Genomic DNA, 12,894 nt, shown 5'->3' with positions numbered 1-12,894 from the left:
TTATAGATAAATTGGGGTTATTTTATTAAATGTACTGTACCTCATAATATTCAGTATACTATGTTCTGGTTTGTGAGAGTTTTTGTTGCTTTCCTTCTTTTCAAAAGAATGTAAAGCTTTTAGTTGAATGACATCCAATCAGAACACCTTATAACTACTAGATGCTGGTGTATTTCGTGCATTGAATGTTGGCCTTGGATTTCCTGATAGTTGCATGACTTAAAAATTCATATACATCTATTGATTAAATTAGCTTTATTCCATTCTTTGGCAGTATCATGTAATGTGATGATTTTGATGCACCGGAAATGATGAGGAATAAAAAGTTCCTCTGTTTGGGAAATCTTAAGGTATCTAGTCAAATTCAAATATTTCCTCTACAGTTTTGAATCCAACTGAAAAAGTTTCAAGTAAAATCATGCTATATTTACAATAGTTCTATGCTTTTGTTGCATTATAGAAAGAAATGTATCTCAAAGATACATTTATATCACATCCATATGAATCTTTTGAGGCTCAGTCTAAAGGAAATTTATTTTCCTGATTTTTAAAAATTTCAAATAGAAATGGATAATGTTCTGAGATCATAAATGATCAGATCATTTCCCCCATGTATCAGATTCCCCTCCCCCCCCTTCTGAATGCTTCCCTGTCAAGTACTTAAGTGGAAGTCTACTTCATTCAGTTGCACTGCTTGAGCTCTTGCTTTTGATGGGGCTTTTGTCAGAGACCCAGCTAGAATGTGACCTCTGTTGCCTACCTTTCAGGTGCCCCTGCCCCACACCCTTCCCCTCCCTAGGAGGGAGACTCTACAACAGAGCTCCAGCCTAACTCCAGTTTCTCCCGCTACCGTCGACCTCACCCTCAAGGTATGTACCATGCCCCTCTCAGGGTAATTTTCTTGCATGCCGGGGAAAGATTTAAACTTTCAATGTAGATTAGGAAGAGGCACACTTTTTTTTCCAAAATAACTAAAAATAGAGTATTCATTTTATTCTTTTAACTCTATTTGTCAGCTTAATACCAAGTAACTGCTATCTGCCATACATAATTGGATATACATCAGAATATATAGTGAGATTTATCTATGATTTCCCTTTCTACAGAGAACATATAGAAAATATGGTTATATCTAGTATAGGAGAGCTTTTTAATTTTTCTGATTTGTATGAAAGTGGTTGAACATAGCAATTTGATGGATATGGTTTGCTGATCTAGAATCATGCGCATCAAATTGAGAAATGGACTGATTAATATTTGTCAACTTCTTTATAGTTACTGTTTTGGTAGTTATTTGTATTATTTTGGTGATGATATGAGGTAGGAGATTCACATTGACAAGATATATTTTGGGTTGGATACCATTTCAACTTGTTATGAAATAAGTGACAAGAATTATTTGGAGATTGACATCAATTGTGTTCAGAACAGTAAGAATACTAGAGATCTCACTCTCTCTTCCTCTTCCTCTCCTCCTTTCCAATTGGATTCCAGTTAGAATCCAGAAAAGATTCTAATTAATATGACTTCAAATTTTAATTTCAGAGGAACAAAATTGTATTAACAGGAAGAAATTTAATAAGCTAAATACAATATTAAGGAGGAGGGGGGAAATCTTAGCAATCTTGATGAATAGTATAGTTTTATATCAACGAAACACTTTTTACTAACATTGTTTTCATCTCAAGCATATCTGGATAATTCTAGCATTAAAACCAGAATTTCTGATTATTTACTAAACATAGGAGCTTTCTAATATTAATAATTTGGTAGACAATTTGATTGATTTTAATATGAAATACTTTAGTTTTAGCTCTTATATAAGTACATCTCTATCCCCTTCTATATTATCTTTTTTTCTATTCATTTATCCATTCATCAATGCATACATAAGTCCAGATATAGATATATACATACATCTGTGCATTTGCATAACTCATGTCAGTGAAATTTCTCTAAATTTAGTATAAATATTTATTTATTTTTCTTGAAAATAATATTTCATGTTGGCATACATGAGTAAAACTTTGAGGCTCAATGCTTCCTAAAATAATTATAAAACATGTGTCCCACACTGCACTGGACATAAGAGCTGTTGGCATATACTGTATATATGCAGTTTTACAATAAGCGCTCTCTGCTTAATTCTCTCTCTACCTTAAAAAATATTTAAGCATCTCTTTTTTACCTTTTCAAATATATACTTGAAATGTTCTGAGAAAGTAGTGTGCTTTTTTTCTAATTAGCATCTAATGCAACAATTAGAAATCTAATGCAACAATTTTCAAATTGTATTCTGTGGAATGATGATCATCTATGAGAGTCTGGGGACAAAAAAACATTCAGTCAAATACAGCCAATTTCCTTCCTGTAGGAAGATGCTAAGTACACATACATATGCCTTTGGTCATCCTGTAAGAGCTGAGTTACTATCAATATTGAATTCCCGGGTAATATCTTTATTCCACATATCTCAATTAAAAGAGTTGATATAGGAATATTAACTACTCCACCAAGGTAGCCTTTCTATGCTTGGATAGTTCATACAAGGTAGTCCTCTACTTATAACCATTCATTTAGTAACCATTCAGAGTTATAATGGCACTGAAAAAGTGACTTATGACCATTTTTCATAACTGCAACAGTTGCAGCTCCTGCATGGTCCTGTGACCTAATTTGGACACTTCATGACAGCTGGAGTGCCCCAAGGTTATTTGATCACTTTTTGCAAACTGTAGTCAAGCAATATTAATGGGGAAACCAGATTCATTTAACAATTGTGTTACCAACTTAACAAATACAGTGGTCCATTTAACAAGTTTGATAAAAAGGTCATACAAAGGAGGTAAACTCATTAAGAAGCTGCCTTGCTTAATAACAGAAATTTTGGGCTCAATTGTGGTTGTGAGTTGATGGCTACCTGTATCCTAGAAAAAGTGTTTTAACAAAGTCTTCATGAGGTTGTCAGTAAATGTCTACATGAAATTGATTGTGTTTTGGAAAACTACAAGTTTGCTTATATAATATCTGATCCAGTGCAGTTGGGAACAGTTTCATCAGTATATTATTGATATTCAGCTTGGTGCTTTGCTGGCACCCTGCCATCAAAGGCCACGGGGAATGGGATATAGGAGAACAAATGGGCAATAAATGTATGGGGATGTGATGGGAAATTGGGAGGAGGGATGACAGTTTGACAGGGACCAGAGAAGCACAGAGCCAGTTTGTGCCAGCAGTACAGGCCATGCACCCTGAGAAAGGAATATGGATTACCCCAAATATCTCAGTGTTCCTCAAAACCCCTTCATTGGCTGAAGACAAACTGGTCATGCGGGGAGTGCTGGAGTGCAACTAAGAGCCTTTACCACTTCATCCAAATGAAGTCAAGGGTCTTTCTTTCCTAAGGAACCTGATTGGAGCAGATCTGCTACTGATATTGCTGAACTATGAATATCTATAAATTTTTTGCGGTATCATAGTGATTAGCATTTGATAACATTTATGTGAAAGCTATAGCATTATATTTTTACAGTGAAAATTATCAAGATCTACTCTGTATTCTTAAATTGTGAAAGTCAATCGTAATTTGAGATTCAGAGCTTAGATCCAAATCACCTTTTCATTGATTTGGTTATTACACAATCTATGTTGCAGTTTCCTGAGAAGTAACCCAAGAAAGGACTGAATTATATTAATATGGTGGGTTTTGAAAATACCAATAAGCATTACTGGACTGTGATCAGATATATAGGAGTTGATTCATTTCAGAAAGATGTTGACTTACTTTATTTGCAATGCAGTAATGGAGCTTGTTTTTTCCTGATGATTTATTTAAAATAGTGGGGAGTTATCTAGAATAAACTGAAACAAAAATATAGAAATGAAAAAATAGTACCAGTCTTACAATAAAGCCATTTTTTTTCTGAATAGATGGAATCTGCTCGCAAAGCATGGGAGAATTCACCAAATGTGGGAGAAAAGAGTTCACCTGTTACATCATCAGCATCTCCTGTTACTGGTGGTAATAGTAGTAGCAGTGGAGGTGGGAACAGCAGCAGTAGCAGTGGACCAGCCAGTGGTACATACAGCTCTTTTTCAAGTGCATCCATGCCACCCATTCCTGTAGCTTCTGTTACACCTACAACTTCATTGTCAGGTACGGAAACCCTTGGGAAATGTGACTGAGAAATGTGACTGAATAACGTTATCTTTTTTAAATAAAGCCTTCTTTGTTTCTTTACTTATTTACTCTACTTATTATTTGGTTCAGTCCTGTCTTAAAAACAAAGTGTGTGATATTTTATTTCAAGTCACTTAATTTTGTATCCTTTTAATTTGTTTATCTAAATTATTAGAACTAAAAACTTCGAATCATTCTTCTTTAACAAGGCTCTCTTGCATTTTTTATATTGATAATCAGTGAAAAATCTATTAACTATCATTAATTTTCACAAGTTATGTAATAGTTTTATACAATCATCTGTTGGGAAGAAAATTCTACTTGAATTAGACAAGAGTAAGATAGCATTTAAAATCCAATATATTCTGAGAAGACATTTTGAACTGTATAATTTTAATTAGGTGTGCATCCAAACAAAGGTGCTTTGAAAACTCGTTACATATTATATATTTTGAGTAATTTAAATTTTAAGACCCTTTCACAATAATGGCATTTCTGAACAATTTTAATACAGTGGTCCCTCGACCATCGCGAGGGTTCCGTTCCAGGACCCCAAGCGATGATCGATTTTTCGCGAAGTAGCGGTGCGGAAGTAAAAACACCATCTGCGCATGCGCAGATGGTGTTTTTACTTCCACCGCCGCCCGCCCTTCGCCCGCCCACCCCGTTGCTCGCGCCTGGGGTTTCCCCGCGCGCGTGCCGCCCGCCCGCCCACGCCGTTGCTGGGGCCGCTTCCCAGCTGGGAAGCGGAGCTGGGATGTCCCCAAGCGCGCGCGCGTTGCTGGGGCCGCTTCCCAGCTGGGAAGCGGAGCTGGGGTTTCCCCAAGCGCGCGCGCACCGCCCGCCCGCCCATGCTGTTGCTGGGGCCGCTTCCCAGGTGGGAAGCGGAGCTGGGATGTCCCCAAGCGCGCGCGCGTTGCTGGGGCCGCTTCCCAGCTGGGAAGCGGAGCTGGGGTTTCCCCAAGCGCACGCGCACCGCCCGCCCACGCTGTTGCTGGGGCCGCTTCCCAGCTGGGAAGCGGAGCTGGGGTGTCCCCAAGCGCGCGCGCGTTGCTGGGGCCGCTTCCCAGCTGGGAAGCAGAGCTGGGGTTTCCCCAAGCGCGCGCGCACCGCCCGCCTGCCCACGCCGTTGCTGGGGCCGCTTCCCAGCTGGGAAGCGGAGCTGGGATGTCCCCGCGCGTGTCGCCCGCCCACGCCGTTGCTCGCGCCGCCGTACCGGGGCAAGAGGGGGAAGACCCAGGGAAGCCGCCCAGGGAAACTCCACCATCTACGCATGCATGGCCATAGAAAAAAGGCACGCATGCGCAGATGGTGGAGTTTACTTCCGGGTTGAAAACTAGCGATATAGCCCTTTCGCGATGCTCGAGGACGCGAAACTCGAGGGTTCACTGTATATATTTTTAAACACAGAATATAGAGTAATGATTTTTTCCCCATGTATTCTTCAGTTCTCTTCATCACTTAATAAACTGCCAAAGAATAATTTAGAAGAAATCATTCTTCTAAAATACAGGTGTCAAACTCGATCGTTTCACGTGACATATCACGGTGTATCATGATGCTTTTTGCCTCTGCAGAGCTGGCAGGGACATGTTCTACATGTGACGCCTCTGGCCTGCAGGCTGCCAGTTTGACACCTGTGCTCTAAAATAATTATTACTTGGTGTTTCTGAAAGAAAAAAACAGCTTGCACTCCAATCAAACACCCTGTGCTTAAAGCTTTTGTGAGTGGCTCTGTTAAAGGTCTATAAAGTTTCTGTCTGGAATGAACACATGATGCAGACTATCAAGATAATTCTTAATCAAATGATAATAGTACATAAGGGTTTGGTTTTTTAGCAGTAGAAACAGATGGAGTACTGTTATAAGGAGTACTCCATAAGTACTATAAGGAGACTTATAATTAATTCTGTCAAATATTAATGTTTTCTAATCTTTCTGATTGTAATAATGAATAATAGTAATTGCTCTGCCATTATGTCCACATAGTGCAAGTTTATATCTTTTGAATGTGTGGTCCTCCCAGGACAAAACCTTTCTCCACAGAACTAGTCCCTGGTGCCCAAAAGTTGGGGTTGCTGATTTAAGAGATTTACTGTTTGTTTCCAAACTATGTCTATTAGAACCACACATTCAAAAGAAATAAACCTGCACCATGTGGACACAACAAGAGCCAGCTCAGGTTGACTCAGCCTTCCATCCTTCCGAGGGGGGTCAAATGAGGACCCGGATTGTGGGGGCAATACACTGGCTCTGTTAAAAAGTGCTATTGCTAACATGTTGTAAGCTGCCCTGAGTCTAAGAAGAAGGGCGGCATAAAAATTGAATAAATAAATAAATAATGGCAGATTATGCTTGCATCCCTTGGATGGGGTTTCGCTTTTTTGCATGGCCTGGTTGCTGGCATGCTGCGAACTGGGATTTGGAGACCTCTGTCTTAGATTGTTCAGATAAATAAATCAGTTTTGATCCAATATAATATTAGACACATAGGACATAATCTGAATCTACTGTGATAACATTTTTACTAATGCAAGCTATTGGTTGATTTTTATCTAAAATAGGTGACTTGGTGCCTTTCTGTAACTTTACCATTTGTCATATTTATGGGGATTTATCTTGGAGAATCCTCAGTTATTCTAATCGTACTCCCTTCCTTAGCCCACCTTAACTATTTTTTTAAAGAATTATGGACCTATATTTTTAGCCTTTTCTATGAAGAAATGGATAATTCAGGCATACAAAGTAATGCACAAGTTTATCTGGGTTTTGTATAATCTTAAAACTAATTCTTAAATTCATTTTATAGGGTATTATATATTGCTAGTGTATTGCCTTTTTCTAGGAAAATAATGTAAAATGTAAAAGAGGTTAGAGAGGTTGCTGTCATTTGAAATAATCTTGGTTTAGCAAACATTACACCAAGGAAAACATACTGTTCTTTAATATATCTTCAAGGAAATTGTCTTTGTTGAAGAATAGTTACCATTTACAGTATGTCTCTGTCAGTTAGTTTTTATGCATATCATTGTGCATTGTTTGGCACAATATATGCTGACTCTGTAAACTGCTTAGAGAGGCCTGTAAAGCACTGAGAAGTAGCATATAAGTCTAAATGCTATTGCTATTAAGGTTTCACTATCATGCCATCTTTTGTAGACAGGAGTATCCTTGTACAATAATGTTCTGAAATTGAAAGTATATTTAATGAACTATTGCTGTAATGCAATTTGCATTAAGATTCATCTAACTGGGTGCAGCAAGCTACAGTGGATTGAACTTTTGATTATTATGCTGAAATATTTTGTAAGTAATCCTTGAATCTTGTTTTGCTGGATTTCTGATCTTAGGAGCTGGAACATACACTACTTCCTCACTAAGCACAAAAACCACTACAACCTCCGATCCACCCAACATCTGCAAAGTGAAGCCACAGCAATTACAAACAAGCAATTTAGCATCTGCTGGTCATTTTTCCCAGTTAAGCTGTATGCCATCTCTGATTGCCCAACAACAGCAAAGTCCACAAGTCTATGTGTCTCAGTCAGCAGCAGGTAATATGATAAATGTATTCTCTCTTCTGGTGGGTTATTTTCTGATATTCATCCTTACAAACTTCAATATTATTTTCTTTCAGTCATATAAACTTAATTTATTATGGAAGAGAATATTGGAATTGCTCTGAAAACTGGATTAGGTTTTTTTTCTTCTTCAGATTTTAATTTTTATCTTTTCTGATGGTCCTGTAGCTCAAATCCCTGCATTCTATATGGATACAACTCATATATTCAATACCCAACATGCCCGTTTGGCTCCTCCTTCACTTGCCCAGCAGCAAGGATTTCAACCAGGACTCTCACAGGTACATTTGGTGAGATTGGAAAAAGAACAGTTTACAAATGTATGCAGGTTAAATTAAATCATTCTAGCTTGAAATTTATCTAGCCTTGCTTTTTATTATCACGCTGGTCGGTTTTAATTTAACCTTGCTTTTATGCTCAGGTGTATATGACCCGAAATGAAATTTGAGACTCTGTAGATTATTTTCCATGCAGATCTGAAATTTGTGATTAATTGACTTTTCCTCATTTGAGGGGTTATTACTATGAGTGTGGGGTGGGGGTTTTTTGTTTACTTTTTTGCTACATGCTGATTATTACATTTTGTTACAACCAAAACAGTACAAGTGTATAGTAAATGGGAACACAACATCAGGATTAATTTAATTTATCCAACTTCTATGCCGCCCAATCACGTAGGACTCAGGACATCTTACAGAATAATACAATAATAAAAAGAAGTCAAATATTAATAATTATTATAAAATCCCAGTATAAACTCATACTAAAATAACCCACTATAAAATCCCTAAGTCCAATCTAACAACAACATACATACCAATCGAACATGAATCAGCCATGCCTGATGTTAAGATTTGCAGCCCCCAGACCTTTTCGAAAGGCCAGTAGAGTGGGAGCAGTGTAAACATCGGGGCGGGGGGGGGGGGGTGTTGATTCCATAGAGCCAGGACAGCTACAGAAAAGGCCCTCCCCTGTGGTCCTGCCAACCTACATTGCTTAGCCGCCAGGGGCTGGAGAAGGCAGATTCTGTGCAATCTAATAGGTCTCTGGGAGGTATGTAGCAGGAGACAGGCCCATAAATAGTCAGACCCTAAGCCATGTAGGCCTTTATAGGTGATAACCAACACCTTGAATTGTGACTGGAACCTAATCAGTAGCCAGTGCAGCACGCGGAGTGTTGATGTTATATGGACACATCGAGGTACACCCATGACAGCTCACCCAACTGCATTCTAGACTATCTGCAGTCTCCAAACATTCTTCAAGGTAGCCCCATGTAAAGTGCATTGCAATAATCAAGACGGATGATGAGGGCCTGAGTGACAGTGCACAAGGCCTCCTGGTTTAAGTAGGGCTGTAACTGGTACCCCTGGCAAGCCTGGGCAAAGGTCCCCCAGGCCACTCTAGTGAATTTAATTACTCTAGTGAAAAAACTATATTGTTTTAGGTGAAAATGAATAAGCGATAGGTTGAAGTAAAAAAGAGATGGGATGTTAATATTCACCAACAAAAATGTTCTCTCGATACTATTGGGAAAAGAGCAAGAATTATTTTAAAAGCAGCTTGGGAATTGTGTTTATCACTAGCATATGCAAACTTGGGGGGAAATTTTGCATCTGATTTTAAGAATCACAGGGAGGACTGGTTATTGTTATTTAAATTTTAAATAGATATTGCATAGATATTTAAATTTTGTCTCTTCCTTCCAGCCTACTTCAGTTCAGCAGATACCAATTCCAATATATGCTCCTCTTCAAGGACAGCATCAAGCTCAACTGAGTTTAGGAGCAGCACCTGCTGTCTCCCAGGCCCAGGAGTTGTTTAATTCTTCTCTGCAGCCCTATAGGTAAGTTTTAAAAAAAATAGAAACAGGAAACAGAAAATACTGGTTTCGGTCTTTTTCTCCTAAGTAACACTTACACTTATATACCACTTCACCATGCTTTACAACCTCTAAGTGGTTTACAGAGTCAGCATATTGCCCCCAACAATCTGGGACCTTATTTACTGACTTTGGAAAAATGGAAGGCTGAGTTAACCTTTAACTGTTGAGAATCGAACTGCTGACAGTCAACAGAATTAATCTGCAATTCTGCATTCTAACCACTGTGCACCATGGCTCTAAATTTTTGCATTACTAGTTGATTCATACCATTATAAGATAGTTTGCACTATATTTTTAATTGCTTTAAGTTATCAACAACAATTAATAGGTGGTGATGGTGATTGATGATGTTACAAATCTGTTCAGATTTCCTTGTAGTGAAAGAAGATTTGGATTTTTTAAGATTATTAGTACCTGCATTTTATGAAATATACAGTATATGCAAAGCATATACTGTACTGTATAAAGTATAGTTGTCTCTCAAAAAATTTCATTCAGGTTGCTAGAACATTTGCTCTGTTGGTTTTTATGCACATATTTGACAATTAATGAAGTTTTGATAGTTTATTTTTGTTGTTGTTACCAATTTCCCTTCTATTTAGAGATCAGGTTTATACTTGCCCTGTGATTTAAATAATATGGAACTATACAGTAATTTAACCTGAGGAGTGTTGTGATTCAGTCTGAGGCTCCTCAGGGAACGGCTGGAACTCTGCCGGCTCCATGCTCAGAGGGGGAGGACGAAGAACAGGAGGAGGAGGAGGACCAGGCAGACGGGGAAGAGGAATGTCAGGACGAGGAGGAGGGAGAACAGCCTGAGACCCCCGGGGGGGAGCTCTCCCCAGCGAGTAGCCTGGAATCATTAGATGAGAACGCACAAGCCATCATAGATATGAGGCAGAGAAGGGCAGCACAACGAAGGGGACAATTAGCCAGGTATTTCCATCCCTAATAGGCAACAGCTGGGTTTGGGTGTGGTTCTCCTCAGAAAGGTTGAAAAGGCAGGCCCGCCCTTCCTGTATTGTGGAGAGTTATCTTTTGGGAGTCCTGTGACCTTGCTTCGATCCTTGGCGTCTCTGATTGTGGCTTGTGGCCTCGAAGGCTGAAAACTTGGGGGAGGCGTGGGTTTTATTATCTACAGTGGTGTGTGTGCCAGCAAGAAGCCTGTTGTATTGTCTGGCCGTCGTGACTCTTCTGTGAAGCTTCATAGCATTCCAGTTTGTAATAACAGTTTTTGTTATCTGTGTTTGTTTTCAAAGATATAAAATAACTTTGCTTTTTATCAGCGTGTCTGGTTAATCTTTTTAGTTGGTGCTGGCATCTGGGGGAACCCAGACAGAACAAGGAGACGCCTTTTTAATTTCTTTCCTCTTAAGCCTAACGAGAAAGAAAGAGAAACCAAGATTTAAAATTCAGCCATAAATTATATTAAAAGAAGCCAGAATGTATAAGCCCAGCTTTCAGTCATGTTTTACATTGGAATTCTTTGCGTTAAATAAAACTACAAACTCTGTTGGTTAAATATAGGCATAGTACTATATACAAACTTGTATATTTGCTTGGATATTTTGTTCAGTTTTTTCAGTGCAACTTTAAATTTTTCTTGCTGTGACAGCTTTCTAATAAATTTAACAATATTTAAATAATTAATTTAGACAATTTTTCAAAATAGATCTCAGCAGGCCTTTATGCAAAGTGGCTTGTCTCAGCCGTCTCCGGTGGTTCTTTCGGGCACAGCCTTACACAACTTCCCAACAGTGCAGCATCAGGAACTTGCCAAAGCACAATCAAGTCTTGCATTTCAACAAACATCCAACACTCAGCCTATTCCTATCTTGTACGAGCACCAGTTAGGTCAAGCTTCAGGATTAGGAGGTTCCCAACTTATTGATACACATCTACTCCAGGTAAGAAAAGCAGTGGTTACTAACATAGCTTCTGAAGCTTTGGAATTGTTACCTTTTTTGATGTAACAAAAGGAAACCAATGTATATAAACATAGTTATGTTATGTTTATGTTTAGTGTCCCCTGAGTAATCCAGCTAAATTGTGACTTACATTGTGAATAGAGGGCCGTTAATACTTAAGATATTGTTATTGGTTCACCTGATATCATTCTTATTCTTGAGAGGGGGAGAGCCTTCTCTGTGAAGTCCCCGGCCCTCTGGAATCAGTTCCCCCCAGAGATTTGTACTGCCCCCACCCACCTCGCCTTCTGCAAGAGTCTTAAGACTCTAGCCCCCTGTGTTGACAGTAAGTTGACTGAATGGGAATTATTGTCTGGTGGCATAAAAGTCAAATAAATAAATAAATAAATTCCTACTTTGATTGGCGTTGAAATGCTCATTTGGGTATCATCAGTGTACTTCCATGGTATCTTTGTGCAGATGTTTAAAAATGGCCAAAAAACAAAACAAAACCCCTTCTAAACTGGTGTCACCCTACAGCAAAGATTGTAGTGCTTGACGTCTCCCCTCAGCATTAATGTACAATTTTTCACTTAGGAAGGAGGAGAGCCACTGCAGATAGCGCCCTCCCATTCTTGATGCTCATAGATCAGGGATCTCCAATCTTGACAACTTTAAGACTTGTGGACTTCAACTCCCAGAGTTCCTCAGCCAGCTGTATAGCTGTATAGCTTTTGGACTGGTCATAGACTGTCCAGAAGGTATTAAACGTATTAAAAGGATTAAATATATGAAAATGTTGCAAACTGCATGGAGTCACTAGCATGTGTGAGTGGGCAGCTATATAAATGTGCTTAATAAATAAAACCTACTGAGAAATCAAAGTTTATACTTTCCCTTTCTGCAGTTACACTTCTTATCCTCATCAAAGCCATCAGCATGGACTCAGTTCCATACTTGGCTTTAACCAAAACTGAAAAAGTTCATATAATACATTTCTTCCAGCTGTAGAATCAGTCTGATATTTTTGTGATTACCACATTGCAAACAACTTCGACTTGTTTAGATATAATAGTGTATATACCTCTAGCAAATAAATAAATAAAAAGTCCTCCACATTACGCTGATGTGCCTATTCATAGATAGCTATGACTTGCCCACTGATTCATGAGCTGGTAACTTCATGATTAAATTATAGTCCTTGAGGACAGTATTTAAAGCTAGTCTGAAAGCTACAGCTAACATAAAATGCAAACTCCTGGAAGATGATTCTGTGTTCACATTATACCTGTGCTGAAAGATCTGCATTGACTGCTGGTCTATGACCAACCAGATTCAGGA

The 12,894-nt window shown here is 38.8% G+C and overlaps 1 protein-coding gene across 11 annotated transcripts in view; it reads left to right on the top strand.

Annotated features, from left to right (window-relative positions):
• PRRC2C (proline rich coiled-coil 2C) overlaps nt 1-12,894 on the top strand; it is a 105,489-nt gene that overhangs the window by 69,253 nt on the left and 23,342 nt on the right. For 7 of the 11 annotated variants that reach the window (XM_070746752.1, XM_070746751.1, XM_070746744.1 and 4 more), the window contains 6 exons: nt 768-869; nt 3,931-4,156; nt 7,531-7,734; nt 7,930-8,042; nt 9,471-9,607; nt 11,319-11,553. In XM_070746752.1, coding sequence (XP_070602853.1) covers nt 768-869; nt 3,931-4,156; nt 7,531-7,734; nt 7,930-8,042; nt 9,471-9,607; nt 11,319-11,553 — 1,017 coding nt within the window. The remainder of the gene's footprint in view (nt 1-767; nt 870-3,930; nt 4,157-7,530; nt 7,735-7,929; nt 8,043-9,470; nt 9,608-11,318; nt 11,554-12,894) is intronic. The other 4 variants (XM_070746750.1, XM_070746746.1, XM_070746749.1 and 1 more) reach the window with 1 other exon arrangement.

Source organism: Erythrolamprus reginae, chromosome 3, assembly GCF_031021105.1.
Source record: "Erythrolamprus reginae isolate rEryReg1 chromosome 3, rEryReg1.hap1, whole genome shotgun sequence".
Lineage (NCBI taxonomy): Eukaryota > Metazoa > Chordata > Lepidosauria > Squamata > Dipsadidae > Erythrolamprus > Erythrolamprus reginae.
This window is presented reverse-complemented; position numbering and strand designations above follow the sequence as displayed.